Genomic DNA, 23663 nt, shown 5'->3' on the forward strand with positions numbered 1-23663 from the left:
CCGACGGGTCAGTCCTTATAGACTGGAAACAGCTGCCTGCCTTCCAGTCACTTCCCCGACGGGTCAGTCCTTATAGACTGGAAACAGCTGCCTGCCTCCTAGTCACCTCCCCGACGGGTCAGTCCTTACAGACTGGAAACAGCTGCCTGCCTTCCAGCCACTTCCCTGATGGGTCAGCCCTTATAGACTGGAAGCATTTTGTCTCAGCTCTCTTTCTTGGAGAGGAGTTGGGGAAGTCCTCATGTGGGCAGGACGAACTAAACCCAAGTCACCCAGTTAGTGTCTGAGCCAAGACAAGAGTCACTACAGTAAGAGGAACTGCTGCTTGCTGAGCGGCGGCATAGGCCAGCCCAGGGCCAAGCACTTCACGGACATCTCCTCAAGTCCCTCAAGCAGCCCTAGGAGGCAGGGTGACTGGCTTGAGGTCTGCCAGTTGGGAAACAGTAGAACCAGGTCTCAAACCCAGAAGCACCTGACCGCTAAGCCCCTGCCTCTTTGTCCGAGTGTGCTCGAGTCCAAGACACACCCCTTCCAAGGCCATACCCACAGCCCACATCTTCAAGCCCAGGTGTCCCAGCTCCCACTTCCCGGCCTCCCACTGCTGCACTCACCTCTCCAGGGTATGGCCTCTTTATGTTCTGAATAGGAAGGGACTGGGGCCGGGGGCCCGGGTAGGTCTGCTGGGGCATCCGCTGCCCGTGCGTGCCAAAGGGGCTGATGCCGGGCGGCCGGGGCTGGTTCATGCCCATGGGAGGGCCGCTCATCCCCGAGGGCGTCATGCCAGCCGCCATGCTCGCGGGGTTCATGCTGCCCCCCATGGAGGCAGGCCCCCGTGGCCCGGGCTGGTTCATGAATTGGCTGTTATACGCCTGGGTGGGACCCATCTGGAAAGAGGAACAGACCTTCAACGGGAGAAGAAAAAAAAAAAAAGAATAAAATGCCACATGCATTGAAAGTGCAGGGAGGGAAGGGTTGGGGAGGTGGAGGGGTGGGGAGGGGGCACCGACCGTCCTGTGCGGCAGTGACCGGTGACCAACCAGGCCCCAGGGGAGCAGGATCCACCCAGGCTCACTGCTGCCCTCTGCAGCCGCACAGGAGAGATGCAGCTCTGGGGTGTTAGGGGGTGGGGTGGGGTGGGGTGGGGCGGTCACTCCAATGCACAGGCAGCATTTCCAGGGAGGGAGGCAGGCAGAAAACCAGGAAAGGGTGCAGGGACAGGGAGGGGCATGGGAGGGTGGAGGTAGATGAGGGTGGAGGCAGGAGCCCAAGTGAGACTGCAGCCCCTTTCCTGGAAGCCCTGGCCCTGCCCTTGGCCCTGGGCCAATGAAGGCACACCCTCCATCCACAAAGTCGGCCTCAGCCCAGCTTCCACTTCTGCCCCCACTGCCCTGCAGTCTCCACATCCTCGCCTCCTGTTCTGCATTCCTATGGGGGCTCCTCCTCTCCTCATCCCCCAACCCACCCTTCGGAAGGTCAGGGAGCAGCACTGGGGCCTGCGCAGACCCATGGATAGGGTGACTAGGAGGGCACTGGTCTCAGAGGCAATCCAGGAGACAGATCGGTCACAAGACTGTTTTTAGACATCGAGCCCACTCTTTGGTGAGTAGGGGGCCCAGAGAGCAATGTGGAACCTTTTCTCCATATGCAGTAGTACACGAGCCACCAACACACAAACACCAGCACCCAGATACCCCACCACACCCAAGCACACGGACACGCCCCATTCTAAACACAGACCTCCACATGCTTCCATGGAAGCCCAAATCCACCCTAATGCAGTCAGCTCCCCCAGCACACACGGCCCCATAAGCACTGACACTCCAACTCTGCTTTCCCAGGGCTGTCTGCTTGGCTGGCTGGGCGAGATTAGTGGGAACCCTTACCGGTCCATACTGGTTTATATCCTTGTTCTGTGTCTCCTGCAGGGCTGCCACAGTGGCCGTGGCTGTGGCCGTAGCTGTGGCTGCTGCTGCTGCCACTGCCGCTGCTGCAGCGGCTGCCGCGGGCTGAGTGAAGTCAGCAGGCGGCCTGGTGTGCGGAGGGATGCCCATGCCTGCGGGGGCGTTAGGACCCCCAGGGTAACTGCAGGGAGAGAAGGGTGGAAGACTTAGGTACTGCCTGCATCTGAGGGGAACCAAGAGCAAGCTGTGGGCTGGGAGGGAGAGGATGGAGCTGCACCCAGAACCTAGAGGGCCTCTTGGGATTGGCAGCCATTCATTTGTGCCACTTGGCAATGACCACACTGCTGTGCTCCTGGAGCCCTCAGGGGTGCCTGCACCCTCACTGCATGCTGTCGGGCCCCGGTGAGCCCATCTTCTGAAGGACACTGAGTCTCAGAGAACCTGAGCAACTTGCCCAAGGCCCTCCAGCATTGATGGCAGAGCTGTGGCTGCGGCTACAGGTGTTTCTGATCCCTGTGCTTAACCACCAGGTCATACTACTGTGCCAACCCCAGGTCAGAAACCCAGCCAGGGCTGGCAAGGGTTGAGGCCAAGGTGGGGGTATTAGGCAGGGCGGGGCGGAAAGAGGAGAATGGGCGCCTCTGCTCGCCTCACACCCTTCCCCAGAGCTCCAAATCCTGCGAGTCCTTGCCCCTTTCTCCTGAGCCAAGGGACTCGCAGTCTGCATAATTCTGCTTTCACCAATCAGCAAGGCAGAGCAGATTTTCCCAGACCGTTTCACTGTCTTTGGGCAACTGGACCCCATCTATACCTGCTCTTCAACTTTCCCAATCCAGATTTTCTCAATACCTTCCTATTTATTAAAGACACAATTCAGAGAAGGGTCGTTTTGAGGTTTTGAGGAATAAGAATGTCACCCTTCTATTTCCACAAGCCTGATGACTGTCAGAACATAGCCCAGCTGCTGCAGCGCCTTATCTGTGGGCCAGGCCTGCGAGCCAGGGGTGACTGAGCCCCTTCAACTCTTGGGACAACAGAGGATAACTTCTCAGGGCAGAAAGCGTGGAGCTGGGATTTAAGTGGGACCCTCCCCGTTGAAACGAGGGAGAGGGGCGGGGTCCATGGCTTCTGCCACAGGTCAACCCTGCTCACCTGGCCCCAAAGCCCCCACTGCCGGGGTAGTTGGGCCGGCCATACATGCTCTGCTGGATGTAGGGCTGAGCGGGGCCAGCCTTGGCTGAGAACTGCTGCTGCTGCCCCGCAAACTGCGGGGAGTTGAGGCCGGGGTTGCTGGTGGTCATGCCCGACGCCATGGGGTTGCCGCCTGGATTCATGGGGTTGTTGGCATTGGCCATAGGGTTCCCAAGGACCTGTGGGCAGAGAAAGTGGTTGTCACCTAAGGTGCTACCCCAGGTAGTGTGGAGAGGAAGGGGGATAAATGAAGAGGGGAAAGGGAGAAAGAACAAAGTGGAGGCAGGACAACAGGGAGGAGGAGAAAAATGGAGGGTGGATGAACTACTCCGAGTGTACTGGTGATAACAGTGGGCCTGGGCGGCAGGTGGCGCGGGGGATGAGAAGGTCAGCCTTGTGATAGAACAAGCTGAGGGCATGACCAAGCCCCACAAAGCCAGCTCAAGTGGTCCCCAGGGGCTGGGCAGCCCCGTGAAGGGAGGAGAGGCTGCTCCTGCGCCAGAGGCCAGTGGGGAGAGCCCCGGCCATGCAGCCTACTGCCCCACAAACGAGCCTGGATGCCAGTGTCTCGTCACACAGGGGCCCCGAGGCCCCTGGCTGCTGCTCTGTGAGGGCCAAGAGGAATCCATTCTGCTAGCTCTGGAGGGCAGCAGGAGCAGGCAACAACAACAGGTCAGGCCAGTGGCTCCCTCCAGGGTGACAAGCAGCCCTGAGCCTTCCATGTAGCCACAGCTAAGTCTAGCAGAGGTCAGGCAGGTGGGAGACCCCCTGACTGGGCAGAGGAGGAGTGGAAGAAAGGAAGGAATGAGAGGGAGGCGGGTTTGACTAGGGCAATGGGGGGTAGGGAGTTGTCAGAAGTCCAAGGCACAATATTTTGATGAAATCTAACTCAGGCCACACTATCAGGGTCAGAGACCTCAGACCTTGGAGCCCTGAGGCCAATAACACAGAAGTTCTCCTGTTTACCAGAGCAAATGGGCTAGGGAAGAACCCCTTGCTGTCCGTATGATGAATGCCATTCCCCCAGAAAGGCCTTAGGATGGGGACAGTCCATAGAGGCTGCCCTCCTGAGGTGGGTACAGAGCCTGCCAGGGGTGGAGACGTGTCCACAGCTGGGTGTGCCCTGGAAGCCGGTCTTCCCAGCAGGGCAGGGCCTGGGAGGGCGAAGAGGGTTGGTATGGCTCCGGGGGTCAAGGGACGCTCCCACCTAGAAGGAGCTGTGGCTGAGGGCAGTACAGGCTCTTACCTGGCTCTGGGATGTGTTGGTCACTCCCCAAACCGTGGTGACCACGGAGAGGGAGCCGGGAGGCTGGTTGGTGTTCTGCTGCCAAGGGACAGAGTCATAGGGGAACGACCCATCACTGCAGAGGGAGACAGAGGGAGATCCTCAGGGCCTGGCAGGCACAGACTCAAGACAGGCCATGCCCATCACCCCAACAAGTGACCGCAGCTCCCAGCCAGTGCTAGGTAACCCCCATCTGAGTCAATACTGGACCCCCAGGCCCGTCTCAGTGCCCAGTGCACAACAATATGCCCTGCATGGTGACAGGCTGTTCAGAAGTGGCCACCATTCCCCGGATCACTGCAGAGAGCTACTTCCATGGCTGTGGGTCTCCCCGTAGCCCTGAGTCCACAGGTCATGCAACCGATGAAGTGGTGTGACCTGAGGCCCAATCTGAGCTCCTCCTTCACCGGGGCTCTGACTCCATGTGGCCCTTTAGGAAGAGCCTGGGCTCTCCAAAACCACCTTACCCTTGGAACTGCTCGGTCCCTCTCAGTGCAGGCTGGAAGGGTCCGAGTCTGAGGGTGTCAGCCCTTCCCTCTGCCTCCCAGCCCTTCACAACAGCCTGGCTGCCTGGGTCATGGGAATGCAGGCTTTCTTCCAGCACCCTTCCTTCCCAACCCCCAGCAACATGGGTACAGGCCTACCTGCTGCACACCCTCTCCTGCCCGCGCCCTGATCTCTCGTGTACATCCCTCCCGAGCTAATCTCCCTCAAACACCTAAGATGCCCGGCACAATTAAAGACCTTTGGTGGCCTCTGGCGTTTATAAGGCAGAGTCCAAACTCACACTTAAGAATGACATACTCCTCTGGCAGACCCCACCATTGCCTCACCCTGCTTTGGCTCTGTCCTCTCGTGGAGCCGCCCCTTCCCCTAAACACTGCCTCCTCTTTACCAACCAGGACCATATTTCCCCTGCTCCCCTCACCAGGTCCAGCAGTACCCACATTTGTGGACATCTCCCCAAGGAGCTCTCAGACATCAGAAGCAAGGAGTTAGCCTTCAGCCCTACCTCTTGTGCTCAGGCCTACAGTGAGTGTCCAGTGATGCTTCCTACCAAGCACTTGGGTGCACAAGAGTGAGGTCAGCAGATCCCAGCGAAGGGCAGGGCATGAAGACCTGCCAGGGTGCCAGCCCCCAGGAGTCTGGGGATGAAGCTGCCTCTCCCACGAGAGCCGGCACTGGCTCTCTGGCACCACCCTCTCACCAAGTCACAAAATTCTAGATGTGGAACCAGGAGGAGCAGAAAAGCAAAGTGCCCACAGCTGTGACACTGCCTCTACCCAGGGCACACAGGGTGTGTGTGTGTGTGTGTGTGTGTATGTGTGTTAGGGGAAGGAAACTGGGAGAAGGGATGGGCAATAGGAAGCAGCCTCATGCCTCTGTCTGGCTTGTGTCTGTCTTAGTCACAGGAGACAGCAGACGGCAAAGGTTCTCAGTCACACCTGGGAGACTTGTACCCTAGCTGAGGGGCCAGTCCAACCCTAGCAGCCAGGGCAACTGGGGATGGAGGTGTTGGGGAGGCACCTCTGGGGATGCAAGGAGCCCATCCCAGAGGTAAGGACTTCCCAGAGGGAGGCAGAGGGCTGCATGACCTGCAGGCAGTAGAGATCAGGGCAGCCAAGTCTCGTGCTCTGCGCCTTGCCCAGCTGAGCTCTTGGCAATGCTGGTCAAGTCAGATGGGCTCCTGCAGAGGTGACCAGCCTGGAGGGCAGGACCACGCCACTGTCTGCTCATACTTGCCCCTCCCCTGCCTGGATATCCTCTCCCCTAGATCTCTCAGCCTGGCCAGCCCCTCGCTTTCTTCCTGTCTGAGATCGCTGGAGGAGCCTCCCCTGCCCTCCTGGTATAAAAGAGCAACTCCTACCCGACACTGCCTGCTCCCTCACCCTGGTACTGGAATTTCTGTCATGGCACTCCACCACTGTCCTAATTATATATTTATTTGATTACTGTCTGTCTGCCTCTAGAACAGCTCTGTGACGGCATAGACTTTTGGGCTTAGGACCCTGGTGCAAGTTTCTGCACTCAATCTCCTCATCTGTAAAATGGGCATCAGATGACACCTCCACTCTACTCTGTGTTTTCCAACTGTGGGTCACGGAATCTAAGCAGGTGATGACATCCAACCAACAGGGGAGAAAAAAGAATCAACTAGAAAGTGACTGAGAGCACACAATAAAGATGAATATTAGTCCTTGAGCTTCCTTCTTGGTTTTATACACAAATACATGTGCACCTTGGATCAAGGTGTCGTATGTGTATTTATCGTGGATCTTGGTCAAATAAGCTTGAACACAGGTTTGGCCGCCTAAGTCTGATGTGGCTCAAAGAGGAGAATGCAGTCAGAGGGCTTGCCCAACTGAGCGCTGCTCGTGATTTCTGAGGAAACTGCAGGACTCGCATTTGGAGTAGAGGCGCTCAATTGGCCAGGCACGATGAGGAGTGGTGGCTCATTGGAGATCCAGATGCCAAAGGTGACAGACGGTGACAGACTCTGCTCTCCAGGTGGCGGATTGGAGACTGGGAGCCCAGAGGGAGTGAGCAGGGCAGAGAAACACAGGAAAGCAGCAGTGAACCTGCTCCTCAGGGTGGCTGGGCTGGAACAGCCTCTGTCTCCCAGGAAGGTCACTGGGGACCCGGAGCACCACCTGGTTCCAGAACTGGCACACCAGAATCTCACAGGGAGGATCTACAGGTTATGCTTGTACAAAACGAAGAGGAGATCCCCTGGGCACCTGCTGCTCTCAAGGCCCATGTCCTAGGTGTGCTGGATGACCAGAGGGTCCCCCACAACTGAACAAAACCCAAGCCTGAGTGGCTTCTCTCCCCAGAACTTGTGCTCCACAAGTCCCCACCAACCCTCCAGGCTGATGGCCTTCAGACCCAGGTTGCTGTCCTTTGAGAACATGCCTGGCCAGGCTCAGGAAGTGAACCCCTGTGGGAACCCCCAGGGGCCGGCAGGGCCCTGCCTGAGGCCAGGGAGTGGGCAACCGCTGCCTTACCACCTCAGCCCGGGACACTACACAGGCCCATGAACAAGCTCCCAACTGCCCTGCAGCTCCGTGGGTGAGCCTTGTGGGCGGAAACCAGCTCCTTCCTGTTTCGTCCCCTCTGCCCCAAACTTGGTGAGAAGCAAAGCTAACCAACGTTCCCAAACTGGGCATCCCACTGCCTGTCTGGAAGGTTTGCTGCCCCAGAGCAAAGATGCACACAGGCGTATGGAGGACACGTCCGTGCATACACGCGAGGCCCTGCTGGCATGCTGCCCGTGCACTGGGGAAGAGACAGGCACAGCGTGTGGGGCGGTCTCAGGACTAGCTTGCCTCCACACACACCTGCTGCAGAAGCAGAAGTGGCAGCCGCACCGATGGGACTGTGACTCATCTCATTCTGGGGGAGACGGGCTCCTGCTGTCGCAGAGAAGGCTCTCGCCCCCGCAGGCCCCCCAGCAGCCCTGCTGATGTGACGCCACTGCCTGGACTCAAGACACCACCACTGGGGGAATGCCTGGTCCTTGTGCCCAAGGATGAAGGACCAACCCGACCCCTGGGCTGCTATCAGAAAGGCAGGGCCTGGCTGGGATGCGAGGAGGGTCTGGAGGGTGCCTAAGAGCCCTTCTTCTCTCCAACGAGCAGTTTAACCTGCAGACATGCTTGGCCTGGTCACAGGTGCTTGGCATTTTTTAATAATTCTGCCCCACTCTGTACAACCCTAATCCAGCATGGCCTGCCCGGTATCCCACCACAAGCTGCTCCCAGCCACAGTCCTGTCGAGCCAAAACTGCCCCAACAATCCTGCTTCACCCACAGAAGCACCAAGGCCAGAAGCCACCTGCAATGTCAGCCGCAACGGTTCAGCGTGCCAAGTGCTCCCTAATACTGGGGCCTCTGTGCCTCTTCTCAGGCTGGCAAGTTCCATCCCACCTTGAAAATGCCATTCATCCTTTCCAGGCTCTTCCAAAGGCCACCTCCTCCGGGAAGCCCTTGCACAAGGTACTGAACTCCACTGGCTCTTCGCATTCCTGGCAGGAGTGAGAACCCTCTGCCTTCTCCCTTCTGCCTCAGGAGCTGTCACTGATTTCTTGGGCTCCCTGGGCCCAGCATGATGTCTTCACACACCAATAGGGCTCAGGAAGCCTTTGCTAAACAAAAAAATGTGCCAGGGAGAAACCACCTCTCTGCATTCACCCTTGGAGGGATGCTGAAAATGAATATGTCCATTTCGTTAAGCCTGACCACTGACCACCTTCACAGTGTGCCTGTGGCCACATGGCCACTGAGGCCCAGGAAGTGAGAGAAGCACACAGAGGGAAGCGATGAACCCACTGCTCACTCTCTGTATGCCTCAGCAACCTCATCTGTGAAATGGGGCTGATTCAGCCCCTCCCTTCGAAGGCTGCCATGAGGGTTAAGTGTAAATGCCTAACACGTATGAGGCCCAGAGTCCTGCACACCTTGGACACCCTGAAACTGCTGGCTGCCGCTGTTACTGTTGTTCTGATTTACTGAGTGACTTCTAGATGCAAGGAATTTTGTGAAGTGGGCTTCACCTAAGAACTCATCCAGTGCCCCATTAAGTGGGCCCAACAGGTGCCCATCTTAGAAGCTGGAGCTCACAGAGGTAGCAGAGCCCGTCAAGGGTGAGGCCGCCGGGTCAGCAGACCATTATCAGGCTCATCACCGTCTTAAGAACTTAGGATCCAGCAAGGCAGCGCTCCCTGTCCAGAGATGGCCATGAGGCAAGGGAGCACATGGTAGAGGCCACCTAGAAGCCACAAGAATTCCAAGGGCTGCATCTTCCTGGGGGTTCTTGGGGAAGTCGCCTAGCATGAAGGGACAGGGGAGATGTAAAGAAGGGCCTCAAAGGCCAGCTGCAGAGAAAATCCAAATAGTCTTCCAGCAAAGAACTTCTTTATACACTAAATCATCTGCTTTAGCTTGGACTGGCCACGTTGGCAAAGATTCATTGGCCCCTTTTTGAGGTTAATATTCAACCGACAGAGGGAAGCCCAGCAAAAGAGAGGTTCCCTTTGTGGGCTCTGGAGTTAAGAGTCTTTGGGGTCAAACCCTGGCTCTGCCACTGAAGCTTTCTGTGGCCTTGGACATGTTACTTTCAGTCAGCTTCAACTCTCTCATCTGTAAAGTGGGACTAACACTTTCCTAAAAAACATGAGAAAAAAGTAAAGTTTAGCACAGAACCTGGTAGAAAGACCCTGCTCAACTGCACTTACACCTTTCTCTCCAGTCCTCCAACCAGCCATAGGATAGCTACCCCGGTTTACTTCAGGATACTATGAAGCTGACTTAGGAATTTTTCAAATATGCTACCAAAGAGAGGAGTCGTTTTCATTCCTGCCTGTCAACTAGGAAAAAATGTGTTTCTCAAGCCTGTAAGACTTTCTTCATTTTTCTTCTGCCTTCCCTTCTCCAGCCAGCAAACTTCTATCCGTACTTCAAAGCCCAGCCTGCATACTCCCTTTAAGGACTTTCCTAAGCAGAACGAAGGACACTTTCCTCTGTTCCCTCAGCACTTTTTCCACGTATTTTATAGAGAGCTCTCTGCACTGCAGTCACAGTAGACAGTTTACATGTCTGTGCCAGCTCCACGGGCACTGATGGAGGTTTTGCTGAATGTGAGAAAATGAGCAAGGCCTGGGATAAGGCAGTGATGATTCCTGGCTCCTGCGCGCCGCATTCATGGAAGGAACGCGGGGGGAGGGCTGAGTTATTTCTTCCCTTGCACTTGTAATAGCTGCTTTATTTGGGAGAAATAACCAATTCCCATTAAGGGTATTGTCAGACCCTAATTAATTTCCCTGATCCAGCCATATTGGTCCCGTCTCCATGCAAGGCTGTAGTGTTACTGCTAATGAAATGCCAAGCCAGTGAGGAGCTGAAGCTCCCACCCTCTTTAATTTAGGGGAACCATTAACAGCGCTCTCCATCATCACAATTACTGGGGCCTACTTCCTTCCCTCCCTGCGGTGAAACTTAGAGAGGAACTTGTGCAGCTAACTGCGTATTAGATGGTGTTAAAATTTTTTAGTAGGAAGGAAGAAAGGAAAAAATCCCTTGCATCTTGGCCATCTGGAACTGACGGTGCAGGGATTTATGGGTCTTTCGATTCTCCCCTTTCCTTGTTTTTTGTTTGTAAAACGTTCTTGGGGCAAGAAGGGCCTAACATAAACTGAGCTTTGGTGAAGCTATGCAAAAACGAGCTAAAAATGACAGCTGTGGAGATGGTGTGATGTGGCTGGTTTTGACTGACACCTTCTTTCTTGTTTGGCCATGAGTAAGCACCTAAGAGTCTGATGGCACCCAGCTGAGGATCAGGGGAATTAGGACCGGTCCATGGGCTACCAGTGTGCCAGGCTCCTGCCACTATTACTCCCCTTCTACAAAGAAGGAAACTGAGGCACAAGGAGGGTAAGTAACTGGCCAGTTACCCAGCTAGAATATGGCCCAGTTGAAACTCAAGGCCCGGCAGCCTGGCTCCAGGGCCTGTTCCCCCATCTGCTATACCCAGGGGATGCCAGGGGTCCTCCCGCCCAGAAGCCTCTCCATTGGGGTTCGTAAATCCCGTACCTAGAAGAAGGAGGATGGCACCTGCACCTCTGGATCTTGGAGGCTTCCCCAGCCCTAGCGAGTTTTGATTGTAATCAAATTAACAGCATAAACAAGATTTATTAGGCCCTTAATTACCTTTGCAACACTGATTTGCATAAGGACAATGTGCTAATCACAAATGGCTTTTTTAACCACTCATTAAAAATCTGGAAGAAGGAGGCAGAAAGACTTCATTGGCTTCAAGTCCAGGTCACTGCAGGGACTTGGAAGGTGTCCTACTTGCCCAGGCGCTGGTCCTGGACCTTGCCAGGCCTCTCTGGCCGCCTTCTCTTGTATAGTATCCTGGACATCTGTGAATATAGACGGCAGCCCCACTGCAGCCAGTGATGAGGACAAAACGGAGTGAGCCTATAGACGTCCACAGACTGAGGATAATTAGTATTCCTCGTCACCACCCTTACCCTCAGAAATGGCTGCGGGGCTACGGCAGCCTGACCCTTTCCTGACATCCTGCTCATGCGGCACCATGTCCCCCACCAGCAGGGAACCACGAGGCCAAGAGGTCAAGGGTCTTGCTGGGAGGCACAGCATTTGTGTGGAAGAAAGCAGGCCCTGACTCATAGCCTCATGCCGCAGTACCAAAGCTCTGCAGCCTGCAGCAGACATGATTGTGACACCCGAGCTCTCCAAATATGATAGTCACCAGGGACCCTCTAGGCATCTGCCGTCCCTCGAGGCAGGGCGGGACTGCAAGTACCCAGGCTCCAGGCTCCCTCATCCTCTCCCATTTGTTTGTCCTCAGAGCCTTCAGACAAGGACCCAGAGCCTTCAAACAGCCAGATACCTGCGGGCATTGAATCTCAACCATCCCAGTGCACCCAAGCTCGCCTCCGGTTCTATGTCTCCTTAACGAAAAGGCAAAAGGAGCTTCCTGCCTCCAAGTCATTCAATAAAATTATGGAGGATGACGGACTAAAACAGTTTGCTAATTGTGAAAGCGCTCAGTTTTCTTTTCCATTTTCTTTCCTTCTTGTTTGGGAAATTGCATTGAGGACTTACGAGGTGATGGACCCCATTGCAGTTTCCCTGGAAATGAGGGATTTATCCTTTGTGAAATTCATAAAGGTTGCAAGGAGAGACTGTGTAACTTTCAATTGCCCAACCACAACGTGTCCTCGGAATAGCCTGGGGCTTGGAGAAGGAAGACGGGCTATACAATGGGAAACAGGTGAGCTGTGGATCAGAACCGATGACCCTCTTCCAAAAAGACCCTCCAAATCAGGTTAACAACTAGATACCACCTCGCTGATCCTGAAGGACTAGTTAAACAGCAGAGCCCTGTGCTGTCTGTTCAATGTCTTCCTCTGCCCTTTACTGGCTGTGTGTTCTGGGGCAAGTCACTTTCCCACTCTGGGCCCAGATTTCCCTCCAGTTCTGCCATTCAAAGTGTAGGATATTGTTTAGCAGGCCCCTCACCTCCCTGTGCTCCCACGAAGAAGCCACGCTCCACGGAACTGACTGGTTAGCCACCAGTACTCAATGAGTCTTCCAGCCCACACGGCTTTCCTTTCTCCCACAGACCACTTAAGGCCCAAAGAGTAAGTGCCAGCCTGGTCTTCAAGCTCTTAGACCACTGGCTTTGCAATCTTGGTCCTTCTGTTAGATTTACAAAGAGCTGAGGCCATGATGGTGGAGGTAGCAGGGCACTGGGTGCTGGCCAGTGGCACTTTGGCCCATAACATTTCTTGGGAAAGCCAGCTTGAATTCATAATATGCACCTACCCCTCCCAGCCCAAGTCCTTCAAGGTCAAGACTCCCATCCTCTGGGCAGCCTCCTGACAGTCAGCCCTGTCCATTTTCCTCCATCTGAACCCCAAAGCCCAGTCTGCCTATCAATGAACTCTAGCCCTGCCCTGCTCTGCCAGATTCCAATGTAGCCCCAATGAGTCTTATTTCCCCAACTAGCTTGAGGCCGCTCCTGGAGCACAGAAATACCTCATCTCTGTTTAACCCTGGGACTGAACAACCTCATGCCTTAGCTCAACTCAGCTGGTAAAGGGTTGGCCGAGATCCAGATTTGTGGCTCTCTGTGACCTAAACAATCACGGTCAAGCAGGTCTGAGGCTGGTCCCTAGTGGGGAGCTGCAGGGTTCTGGCCCTCCATCAGCAACAACTTTACTAAAATAACTTGGAGGAGAGAAGCTTGGGAAGGTCATGACACGTGGGATGATGAGAGGAGGATAATTCTGGAGGGATGGACAGCTGGGCTAGAATTAATAAGGTAAAGCTTCCCGAGGGCAACTGCGAGATATGCTGCTTAAGTGAAATGCGGCTGCAGCCTGTACTCAGGGGCTTGCTTCAGATGAAGACAAACTGTGGCTTTTAGCAAAGGGTACACAGAGGGAGGTGGAGGCAGGTTTTGTCTCTCTAGAGCAGCGGTCCTTAACCAAAGGTAAGACTCCCCTCAAATGTGGGAGGGTACTTTTGTTGTGATAATGCTTAGGGGAAGAGGCAGTCATCAGAACAATGGAGTGGGATTAACCAAGGGTGGGCATTAAAAAAAAAAAACAAGGAAAAGAGCGGGTAGGGACCAAGATGCTAAATGCCCTGCAAAGTCCTGCACGCTGAAAAATTACCCTGTGTCAGACAGGTGCAGTGGTGCATGCCTGTAATCACAGCACGTTGGGAGGCCAAGGTGGTAGGAATGTTTGAGCCCAGGAGTTCGAAACCAGCCTGGGCAACATAGCAAGACCCTATCTCCACAAAACTAAAAAGAAATAGCCAGGTGTAGTGGCACGTGGCTATGCTTCCAGCTACTCAGGATACTGAGGTGGGAAGATCGCTTGAGCCAAGGAGGTCGAAGCTGCAGTGAGCTATGACGGTGCCACTGCATTCCAGCCTGTCCAACAGGGTGAGACCCTGTCTGTTAAAAATAATAATAGGCCGGCATGGTAGCTCATGCCTATAATCCCAGCACTTTGGGAGGCTGAGGCAGGCAGACTGCTTGAGCTTAGGAGTTGGAGACCAGCCTGGGCAATGCCGTCTCTACTAAAAATACAAAAAATTAGCCATGGGTGGTGGTGAATGGCTGGGGTCCTAGCTACTTGGAAGGCTGAGGTGGGAGGATCACTTGAGCCTGGGGGCGGAGGTTGCAGTGAGCCGGGATTGCATGGCTGCACTATAGCCTGGGCGACAGAACCAGATCTTGTCTAAAAAAAAAATAATAATAATAAAAGAAAAATTACCCTGTGTAAATGCACTAAGGAACACTGCTACAGAAGAGAAGCTTGGAGCTGCTCAGCAGCCAGACCCAGGGTCTGAGGAGGCAGTGCCCTTGGGTGGTGGCGGGCTTGCTATGGTACAAAGGGCTTATGACCAAGGCAGGCAACCACATGTCAGGGGCAATCAGGCCCAGGGAGGGCACTGGACATGATGAGCACTAAGGTCCTTTCCAGCTCAAAAAGTCAACAAGCCTCTAATTCGATTTATAAAGCGTGGCTGACACCCAAGCTCCCAGCAGTGCCTCGATGGTGCGACCCAGGTCTGCCTGCAGTGTGCTCTGGGCTGCAGGTCCCTCAGTCAGGCTGGATAATGAGAGCCGAGCTCTGACTGCAAATGCCCCTCCTGATCATTAGCGGGGACACACACAGGGGAGAGGAGACAGCATGACAGGCCCTGTTGTTGCAGGGTCAGCCTGCAGAGCGCTCAGAGAGCATCCCCAGCTCAGCAAGGGACTCGAAAGATAATTAACTGGGGGAATCGCCAGTCCTAGCCACGTCTCCTTCTGAGGCTGGCACAGGTAGACTGGACAATCCCTTGGTGCTGTCAGCCTCCAGCAAACCCATGCCTGCCTGTGACCCTGGGCTTCTGGTGGACCCAGCCCAGTCTTGGCTTCAGGGTGGCTGGCCTGGGCTGGCTCTGTCCCCATCTTGGCTGGAATCACCAGCCCCGTGGCCTTCCTGAGACCCCTGCCAGCCCCTGGTTTCTCTGGGGTTGCCCAATACCCTGGTCAAGAAAGAGGGAAGGTGCTGAGCTCAGAATTTCTAACCTTCTGCCGGAAGCCTAGAACCAGAAGAAAAACAGCCTCCACCAAAGTGACAAACTCAGTGCTCTCAACGTGTTTGAGAGGGAGAAACAGGGCTCACCCATGAAGATGTGAAAAAACAACTGCACCTTAGAAAATGCAACATTTTCAAGGCTGCACAGAGGCCCCCACCCCAGGGACACGTCCAAGGAGATCTGAGACCAGAGGAGTGTCTGCTCAGCGCCTGCCCCCATGGCACCCACTCACTTACCTGTGTGACAGAGTGGGTTTCATGGAGCTCATGGAGCTGAGGGGGGGCTGCATGGGGAGTTTCCCAGGGGGATCACTCTGGCGGCTCTTCTGATGTCGGAGCAGCAGCAGGCGGCCAAGCTCTTCGCACCAGGAGGACAACAGGGCTGCAGGAAGGACAGGATGGTCAGTGGCTGCTTGTTCATTACGCCCTGCCACACCGAGACCCCTCCCCAACCCTCCCCAGACTGGGTGCTATCCATGCTGGTTTTGCTCCCAGATTCGTGTGACACCAGAAGACTTAGCCTTCTTTGGAGGCCTCAGTGGTCTCAACTGTAGAATGGGACTGACACCCTTGAAGGAGAATACAAAAGCTTCTGTCGTGAAGAGAAGGTCAGAATGACCCACGTGCGGGAAGTAGTGGTCCGAGGCAGCAAAGACGGGGAGAGTCAGAATGATGGGAAGGATGGCAGAGATGGTGCCAAGAGGAAACTGGAGGAGTGAGGGGGCCTGACATGGACCTTGAGACAGCGCAAGCTTAGTAGCTGCCTGCCACCCCAGATCCCTCAGGGAAGCCCACCCCCTCACAATTTGATCAGAGGCAAAGTGTGGCTTCTCCCCATGTGTGGGCTCAAAAATCACAAGGTTTGAACAAAATCTTGGAATCTGCTGATAACCTAGGAGTGTCTGCAGAGCTGTCCCTGAAAGTCCTGCCCAGAAACTGGCCCCCTAGGACACCCCTTCTGGTCACACCCACGGTTGGTCCCTGCTCTACCGGACACAAACGCCTAGGAAGACAAAGGATGTCCAGAGCAGAGGGTAGCCGGGGTGGTGGGGGGCCAAGCAGGAGGCAGCCAGGGGTGCCCAAGGCAGGAGAATGGAGCAGCCATCCACATCCGGGATGAGAGAGCCCCCCCATGAACTGAGGACTGGGGAAAACTGCCATTTTCTTTCACTGTTCACTGTCCCCATGTGACCACAGGAGCTAAAAGCGCCCCCTAGGCCAGCGTGTCTCAGCCTGGGCTGTCCAGCGTGTCTCAGCTGGCCTGTCCTCCTGAAGTACATGACGAAGCTGAGGGCTGGGGGAACTGGCTGCGCTCAGTCACCAACTTGCTGTGGTGTGGACTCCAGGAGCCCACAGACTCTGGGCCTCAGCTTGCTTAGAGGTAAAAAGGAGTAATGCCTCGTGCCCTGCCTTCCTCCCAGGCTGCAGGGAGGGACAGATGGGGGCCTGCTGGGTCTGTGGAACTGCTGGACAAAGGGTGGCCACACCTCAGCTGATGCCCTACTCCTGCTGGGAGTGACCTGAGCGTTACGGAAGTAGTCGATGGGCAAGAGTGACCAGGCATCTTTTGAATCACAACTGCTCAGCCACTCGGCTGGGTGCAAAGCCGACTCCACATTTCAAGGGTCTCCCATCTGGACGCTGCACAATGTGCTTCTGCATCCTTTTTTTTCTCGACCATCTAGGACATCATTAGCTATTATTATCCTCATTCTACAGACGAGTAGACGGGGGCCCAGTCAGGCAAAGCTACTCACAGTAACCACGGCCAGAGTCGGCAGGGACAGAGACAGTGCTCCTGCCCCTAGCCCCACACCCTGGTGGTAGAGCCTGAGACCAGACCAGAAGGTGGGAAGGAGGTGAAAGCCTTCAGAAGGCAAAATCCTAGGTGTTCACAGCCCCCCAGCCCCTCAGACTCAAGGAACCCCTCAGGCCTGTTCTACGCCACCATGTTGGGCAGGCACTGGTGGAAGACGCCCATATGCACAATGACTGGGAATGGCTGGGTAGGCTGCCATCCCAAGCCGCCCAGATCCTGGACAGGGTTCCCGTCAGCCCAAAGCCCTGAAAAGTCACCAGGGCCGCTTGCTCCATCTGCTCGGCTTGTGTGGTACACAAAGATGCCCAACCAAGAAGGCAAGCAGGGGCCGTGGTCCCCAAGAGGGCCCCTGTTTCTCCCTCCAGGAGGGGGCCTGGTGGATGAGCTAAGTCTTAAAAGATGTATCCTGCCCCACTGTGGGGTCACCTATGCCAGCACCCTCAAAGGAGGGCAGTATGAGAGAAGAGACACTCTCCCCAGCATGTGTGTCTGCCCAGAAACCAACAAACACCCCTATGTGGGTGTCCAGCACACATCTGCTGCAGCTGGAGAGGCAGCCTATTCAAGGAGGCCAGGACAGACAAAAACGAGCCTCCAGCCCACTCCATCCTTCTCCCAGGCCCCTAGGTACCGCCTCTCGTGCGGGGACACTGGGCATCTGGAAACTCATTTGCACGCCAAGCACGAGGCCTGCTGGATCGCAGCGAAGGAGGGATCGCTCCACTGCCAGCACAAAGGACGGCCACAGATGGTGCCGCCTGCTGCCCGCCCCACCCCTCCTAGCCCTCGCTCCTCCTGGGGGCTGGACTGCCATGCAGGGGGCGGAGGCACCACGGGGGAATCGGGGCTTTCCTCCAATGTCATGGACCACCCCCTGCTCGGCCAAGGACAGCCCTTGTCCTCCTGCCCCTAGTGGAGTGGTTTCCGTAAAGGGAATAAAGGCAGGTTGGCTGTGTGACAGGGCCTTGCTGTACAGTCTGGCATGCTGCAAACAGGCGTGATATGTGGATCAGCCAGCCACAAAGGCCACTTTCCTACAACCAAGAGGTGGTGGGGGGACGGGGAGTCACCACCCCTCACCCCTGAGGTGGGTGAGCACAGAGGCCACGCTGGCAGCCCCATGCGGGGCGGTGAATGTTGTGCGTGTTCTCCTTATGGTGCAAACCAACACAAGTTGTTCCGAGGCAAACGTGGGTTAATGACAACGCCTGGGAATTCGCAGCCAAAAAGGGAGTCTGGGCACTATCAAGAGAACCAGGAGGGCTGACGGGGACAGACAGAGGCAGGCAGGGGATTACGCAAGGACAGACAGAGTGACACCAGCTGGGCGGGTGTCTGAGTGTGCCTGGATTTTGGCCGTCACTCACACGTCTGAACTGGGAAGCCTGTCTGCTCTAATTAGGCGGGGCTGGCCTGCATGCCTCTTTGACCTGCATGCCTTTGGTCTGTGCACTTGCTAGGATGGCGAAAACAGTCCCAGGGTGAGTGGGAGAGACGGGAGGACCTGGTGTGGTGTGCGCAGAGCATACCAGGCAATGGGAGGGCAGTTTCAGTCCTGACCTGAGTCCCTCTCTGCTGCAGGCAGGGTCGAGTACCTTCTACTGCCTGAGCAACCAACATGGCCAGTCTGTCCCTTTGTCCTGTGGGCCCCACATACCACTGGTAAGAGAGCTGGCCCCAAATGCCCCTTTTCATACAGAGGACCCCAGTTTTCAAATTAAAATGGCAGCTAGGACCCAATGTCCCTTTCCCCCTTCATAAAATGCAGCTTGCTTGGGCCCAGGACAGCCTTGGCCAGTACATGTGACTACCTCTCTCCCACAGATGGGTGACGACTGGCCTCCTGCCTGGTGCTCCCACGGTGGGAGGCCCATGTACACATCACGTGCACAGCTGTCAATGAATGCCATTAGACCCACAGCCACCCTCCAAGGGGCTAAGCAATTGGCAGTGAGATACTCCAAAGCCTGCCAAGGGGCGTGAAGAGGAATTTTAGCTCCACCGTGCAAACTTTCTGGGCCGCTTCCAATCTGGGGTGTCAACATGGAGAGGCCTTCTGCCTGTCAGAAACCAAGAAGCAGGGGCTGGGCATGATGGCTCACACCTGTAATCACAGCACTTTGGGAGGCTGAGGCGGGCAGATCACTTGAGGTCAGGAGTTCGAGACTAACCTGGCCAATATAATGAAACGCTGTCTCTACTAAAAATACAAAAATTAGCCAGGCATGGTAGCCAGCACCTCTAATCTCAGCTACTCAGGAGGCTGAGCACAAGAATTGCTTGAACTCGGGAGGTGGAGGCTGCAGTGATCTGAGATCGTGTCACTGCCCTCCAGCCTGGGCAACAGAGCAAGACTCCATTCCCCTCCAAAAAAGAAAGAAAGAAAGTGAAAAGAAACCAAGAAGCAGGAGGGGCTGTTGGGAGCAGAGGTTCAGCCATAGAAAGGGGGTTGGGGTCAGGAGGGGGCCTGCGGAGCTGGCCACAGAGGCCCATGGGACTACCCACTGTCAGTCATGCTGACAGCATGGCTATGGCAGTGCCCATTGCCCCCTCTCCTCCAGCAAGATCTCTGATGGGTAACAGCCTTTCTTGGGGAAGGAGAAATAGAGGCACAACCGGCTGCAAATGTACTGCTTCTGACCCCTAAACAAATCCCCTCTCCCCCATCACCCAAGGCAGCAGAGTTTTAACAAGCAGGTGCTGAGCTGGGTGCAGGCACCCCAGAAACTGGGCTCTCAGGCTCCTCACCAAGCCCCATCCCCTGTCGTCCTCTCCAGCCTGTGCAGGGGCCAGTGCCGAGGACCTTGGGGACTTCCAGCTCATCTCATGGTGACCACAGCTGGGGTTGGGATAGCAGCAGGGAATCCCCCCAGCTGCCAACGCTGAGCCTTAATCCAGAATTCCAAGCACTCCTCAAACGTCTCAGCATAAAACGTATAAGCATGCACCACCCAACCTGTCTAAAGTGAACCCACTGGGCTCCCCTCACCTCTCCAAACTGCATCCTTGTGACCAGACTCCCTCACCTCGATCCATCCTCACCTTCAGTACCAAAGTGTTCTATCACTCACCCAACGTTCATTCAACACCAGCTGCTGAGCACCTACTGTGTGCTGGCGGTACTGCGGTGAACAGGCGACGTTAGCACCCCTGCTGAAACCGCACATGGCCTCCACTGCTGAGTCCGAACCACTTAAGATGACGTGCAAAGCTCTGCAGGCTGGAAGTCTTGGCACCCATCGCTCCTGACCTCAGCAGGCAGCTACCACCCTGTGGTTCAGGGCAAGGGACTCTAAAAGTCTGGATTCAAAAACTCATTTCCTTCATAGCTATGTGACCTTGGGCAAATGACACAACCTCTCTGGGCTTCAGTTTATCTACCAAATGTTAATGCTTACTCTTTAGGGTTATTGTGCTTTTTTTTTTTTTTTTTTTTTTTTTTTGAGACAGTCTTGTTCTGTCACCTAGGCTAGAGTACAGTGGTGCAATCTTGGCTCACTGCAACATCTGCCTCCTGGATTCAAGAGATTCTTATGCCTCAGCATCCCGAGTAGCTGGGACCACAGTTGTGCACCAATCACGCCTGGCTAATTTTGGGTGTGTATACATTTTTGGTAGAGATGGAGTTTTGCCATGTTGGCCAGGCTGGTTTTGAACTCCTGGCCTCAAGCGATCCACTCACCTCGGCCTCCCAAAGTACTGGGATTACAGTCATGAGCCACTGAGCCCAGCCTTATTGTGCAATTGAATGACACTAACACCTACAAAGTGTTTAAAAGCGTCTGGCATGTAGTTAGCACGAAGAGCCTCTCAGTGCCGTGTGTGCTCTGCTTGTAGCAGGCAAGAGTCTTCCAGACAGGAGATGGCCTCTTTCATAAGTCTCCTATGCCCAGCAGGCTCCAGGCTCACCTCTCTATGCGCCAGCCCCTCAGGACACCCCACAATTTCACACCTCTTTCCTTACAGAACTTGCACTTCTTTAAGGCTCATCTCTAATGGTGCTTCCTCCAGTTTCCCATCTATAAAATGGGTTTAACAGGAGCTGCCTGCTTCACTGCATATGGGGTGTAAATTAGTGTTGCCAACCAACTCCAGTGATATCCAAGTAGAAGCCAGCAAGTGTGCAGGATGGGCAGAGGGCCAAGGACCCTCACCAATCCCTGCGACCCCATACCCACCTCTGCATCCCGTAACGCTGAGAGGGCTGCTGAGGCACAGCCTGAAACTAACCCACAAGACCTGATCCCAGTTGTCTGTTACGGTGTAACACCTTGAGCAAGTGACTTAACCTTCCTGCACCTTAGTTTCCTCATCTCCTAGGGTAGCCATACGGATGGGACTGCGTTACCTCCATGAAGCACAGGCGAGCCAGGCACACAAATCTCTACATGTGCTCATTATGCCACGAATGGCATTACTGCCTTGGTCGGTAGAGAAGAGACCAACAGGATGGTCCTGGGACCTTGTATCTCTGCTTCTGATCACAGAGCAGAGGGCGAGACAAAGGCCCTGGGCAGGCACGAAGCTCCAGAAGTTCATGGAGATGGTGGGGGCCCTGAGCAGATGAGCAGGCCTGTGTGCTCATTTGGCACACATGTTGCACAGGGCCCCTTCCCCCTGCCTCCTTCCGAGCTGCCTGGGGGTAGAATGAGGACATCGAGTGTCCTGCTCTGAGACACAGGAAGCAAAAATCAATTCCCCATTTGGAGGCAGCTGTGCCTCTGCTTCAGCTGGTGGCAAGGCGCCGGTGGCCCTGGAGGGAAGGCATTACTTTTTCTTTCTCTAGGACACCCCATGGGACTCCCACAGCAGCCCCTTAATAGTGGCCATCTTTTGTGGGGGTAGCGAGGACAGTTCCCCAGGATCCAGAACAGCCAAGACCCAGGTCCAACATCCCCCTTGACCCCCTCTAGGACCCCGCCTTTTAGTAGCCAAGATCCAGACAGTCACTGCCACATCCGCAGTGAAGCAGCAGCCCTGAGGGGCCAGCAGAAGGGAGAGTTGACCTCAGCAGAAGGGACAGTTGACCTCATGTTCCTGTTGCCTGCACTAGTCTTTGTGGCATCTCCAGGAAGTCCACTCCACACCAGGTGTGACTTAACCAAGATCACTGACAAGCAGCACATGTCCTCTAGTGGCGCTGTGCCATGGTGTGATCGGTGGCACAGTCTTCCTTCTTAGTGGCATATAAAATAATGGTGTGTGTGACCAGGAGTGGTATATTCTATAAATGGGACCCAGTGGATATGTCTAAGGGCCCTGCACCAGCTGCACCCGAGGATGCTATGGTGAAGACAGCACCAACACTAGCAGGTGACCCTGTGGTCACTCATCTGAAACAGAAATGGGAGTGAACAAGCATACTAGCTCTGAGGATCAGGAGGGGACCAGGCAGGAGGGCACCGAGGAAGAGCCAACTTCCCAACATTTGCTTCCCCAAGACCTTTCCAGCAACTCCCCTGTAGCCAGCAGCCCCCATATTGTCTGTCCTTAAAGGGGAAAAATGAAACCAGATGTCGGGTGAGGCAGGCCTGAGTGGGGATGCTGGGGCAGCTCATCCTGGCTTGCTCAGGCGTGCCCTCCCCAGGCGCAGTGACAGGCCCTGTATTTGCCCCTGTACCTGCAGCTCAAAGCAGCACAGAGGCCCAGGACTGGCTGACCAAATGAGGAGGCGAGAGGCAGAGGAGTGCAGTCCTGGTTCAGGAATCGCCTGAGTGCCAGGTGAGAAGGGTGGAGCTGTATTGTCTAGACAGGCCGAGTGACCAGCTTTTGTTAGCATCGATCAGGTCAGGTGTCATGGGGAGCAGGTATGCTCACCTGGGCACCTGGGAAAAGCTTCCTCCTTGCCAGTCTGCACTTGGCTTGAAAAGGAACAAGAAAGCAGAGGCAGCCATGGTAGCCACAGGGAAAGAGGTGCTCCTGGTGGAGCCAGGCAAGGGGAGGTGTGGACAGTGAGAGGCCTGGGATGCTTGCTCCTGGTAAGATCCGGCAGTCAGGAATGGATGAGAGCAGCAGTGGGGCGCAGGGGGAGGCTGGGAGGGATGAGAGACCGTCTGGAGGAGGGAACAGAAGCCTGGATGTACAGGTGGGCGGGATGTCATCGAGCACACTGCAGCCTGGGGAAGCCACACGCAAAATGAAACAAAGGCCTAAGTATCAAAGAGCATCTTAGCAGCTAAAAGGCTGCTGGAGAACAGAGGAAGTATGTGTATGGGTGGGGAGGGGAGCTGGGAGGGGTGCTTCTGAGACCCAGGAGACCCCCAGGGATGGGGCAGCACTCAGAGGGGCTGGGGAAGAGCCCTGTGAAGCAGAGGCAGCAGCATCTTGAAGCAGGGCCCTCTCATCCTCAAAACATGCCCTGGCAGGTGGCAAGTGGGGTTCATGATTCCATAAAAATATGAATGATACATTTTCAGATGCTTCCATCCCATGAGCTTACAAAAGGTCACACAAGACCCTCTGAAGTGGCAGCAGCAGTGAGAGTGGTGCCACTCCCCAGCGGGGGAGGCTGTGGGCATGGGAGCTACAGGGGCTTGCCCGTTGAGTCAGGGGCAGGAGAGCCAGGCCCCCACTCTTTCCCCTCTGACATGTCACAGGTTCCTGCTCCCACATCCACGAGAATCCCAGGGAGCACCTCAAGCTGCCTCAGGAAGACAGGCCCCTCCCTGTCCCACCCGCTGGTCACCACATCCTGATGATCTTTGCAGTCTGTTCCCGTTGCTCCTTGCCTGCTCCAATCTAATCACCTTCTGCAGCCCTGCCGGTTCTCCCTGAATTATGACAACAGCATCCTGTCATTCATCTCCATCTCCAAACCTGCCTCCTGCCAACCCACCCTCT

The 23663-nt window shown here is 55.3% G+C and overlaps 2 protein-coding genes across 11 annotated transcripts in view; both read right to left on the reverse strand.

Moving 5' to 3' along the window:
- Positions 1-23663, reverse strand: part of PPIF (peptidylprolyl isomerase F) — an 860147-nt gene that overhangs the window by 59850 nt on the left and 776634 nt on the right. The window lies entirely within an intron of this gene.
- The window catches only part of ZMIZ1 (zinc finger MIZ-type containing 1), a 241636-nt gene that overhangs the window by 19315 nt on the left and 198658 nt on the right, over positions 1-23663 (reverse strand). For 9 of the 10 annotated variants that reach the window (XM_050803398.1, XM_050803400.1, XM_050803399.1 and 6 more), the window contains 5 exons: positions 15242-15386; positions 4339-4453; positions 3054-3271; positions 1884-2082; positions 612-902 (listed from right to left, as the gene is read on the reverse strand). In XM_050803398.1, the coding sequence (XP_050659355.1) occupies positions 612-902; positions 1884-2082; positions 3054-3271; positions 4339-4453; positions 15242-15386 (968 nt within the window). The remainder of the gene's footprint in view (positions 1-611; positions 903-1883; positions 2083-3053; positions 3272-4338; positions 4454-15241; positions 15387-23663) is intronic. The other variant, XM_050803395.1, reaches the window with a different exon arrangement.

This window comes from Macaca thibetana, chromosome 9, assembly GCF_024542745.1.
Source record: "Macaca thibetana thibetana isolate TM-01 chromosome 9, ASM2454274v1, whole genome shotgun sequence".
Classification (NCBI taxonomy): domain Eukaryota; kingdom Metazoa; phylum Chordata; class Mammalia; order Primates; family Cercopithecidae; genus Macaca; species Macaca thibetana.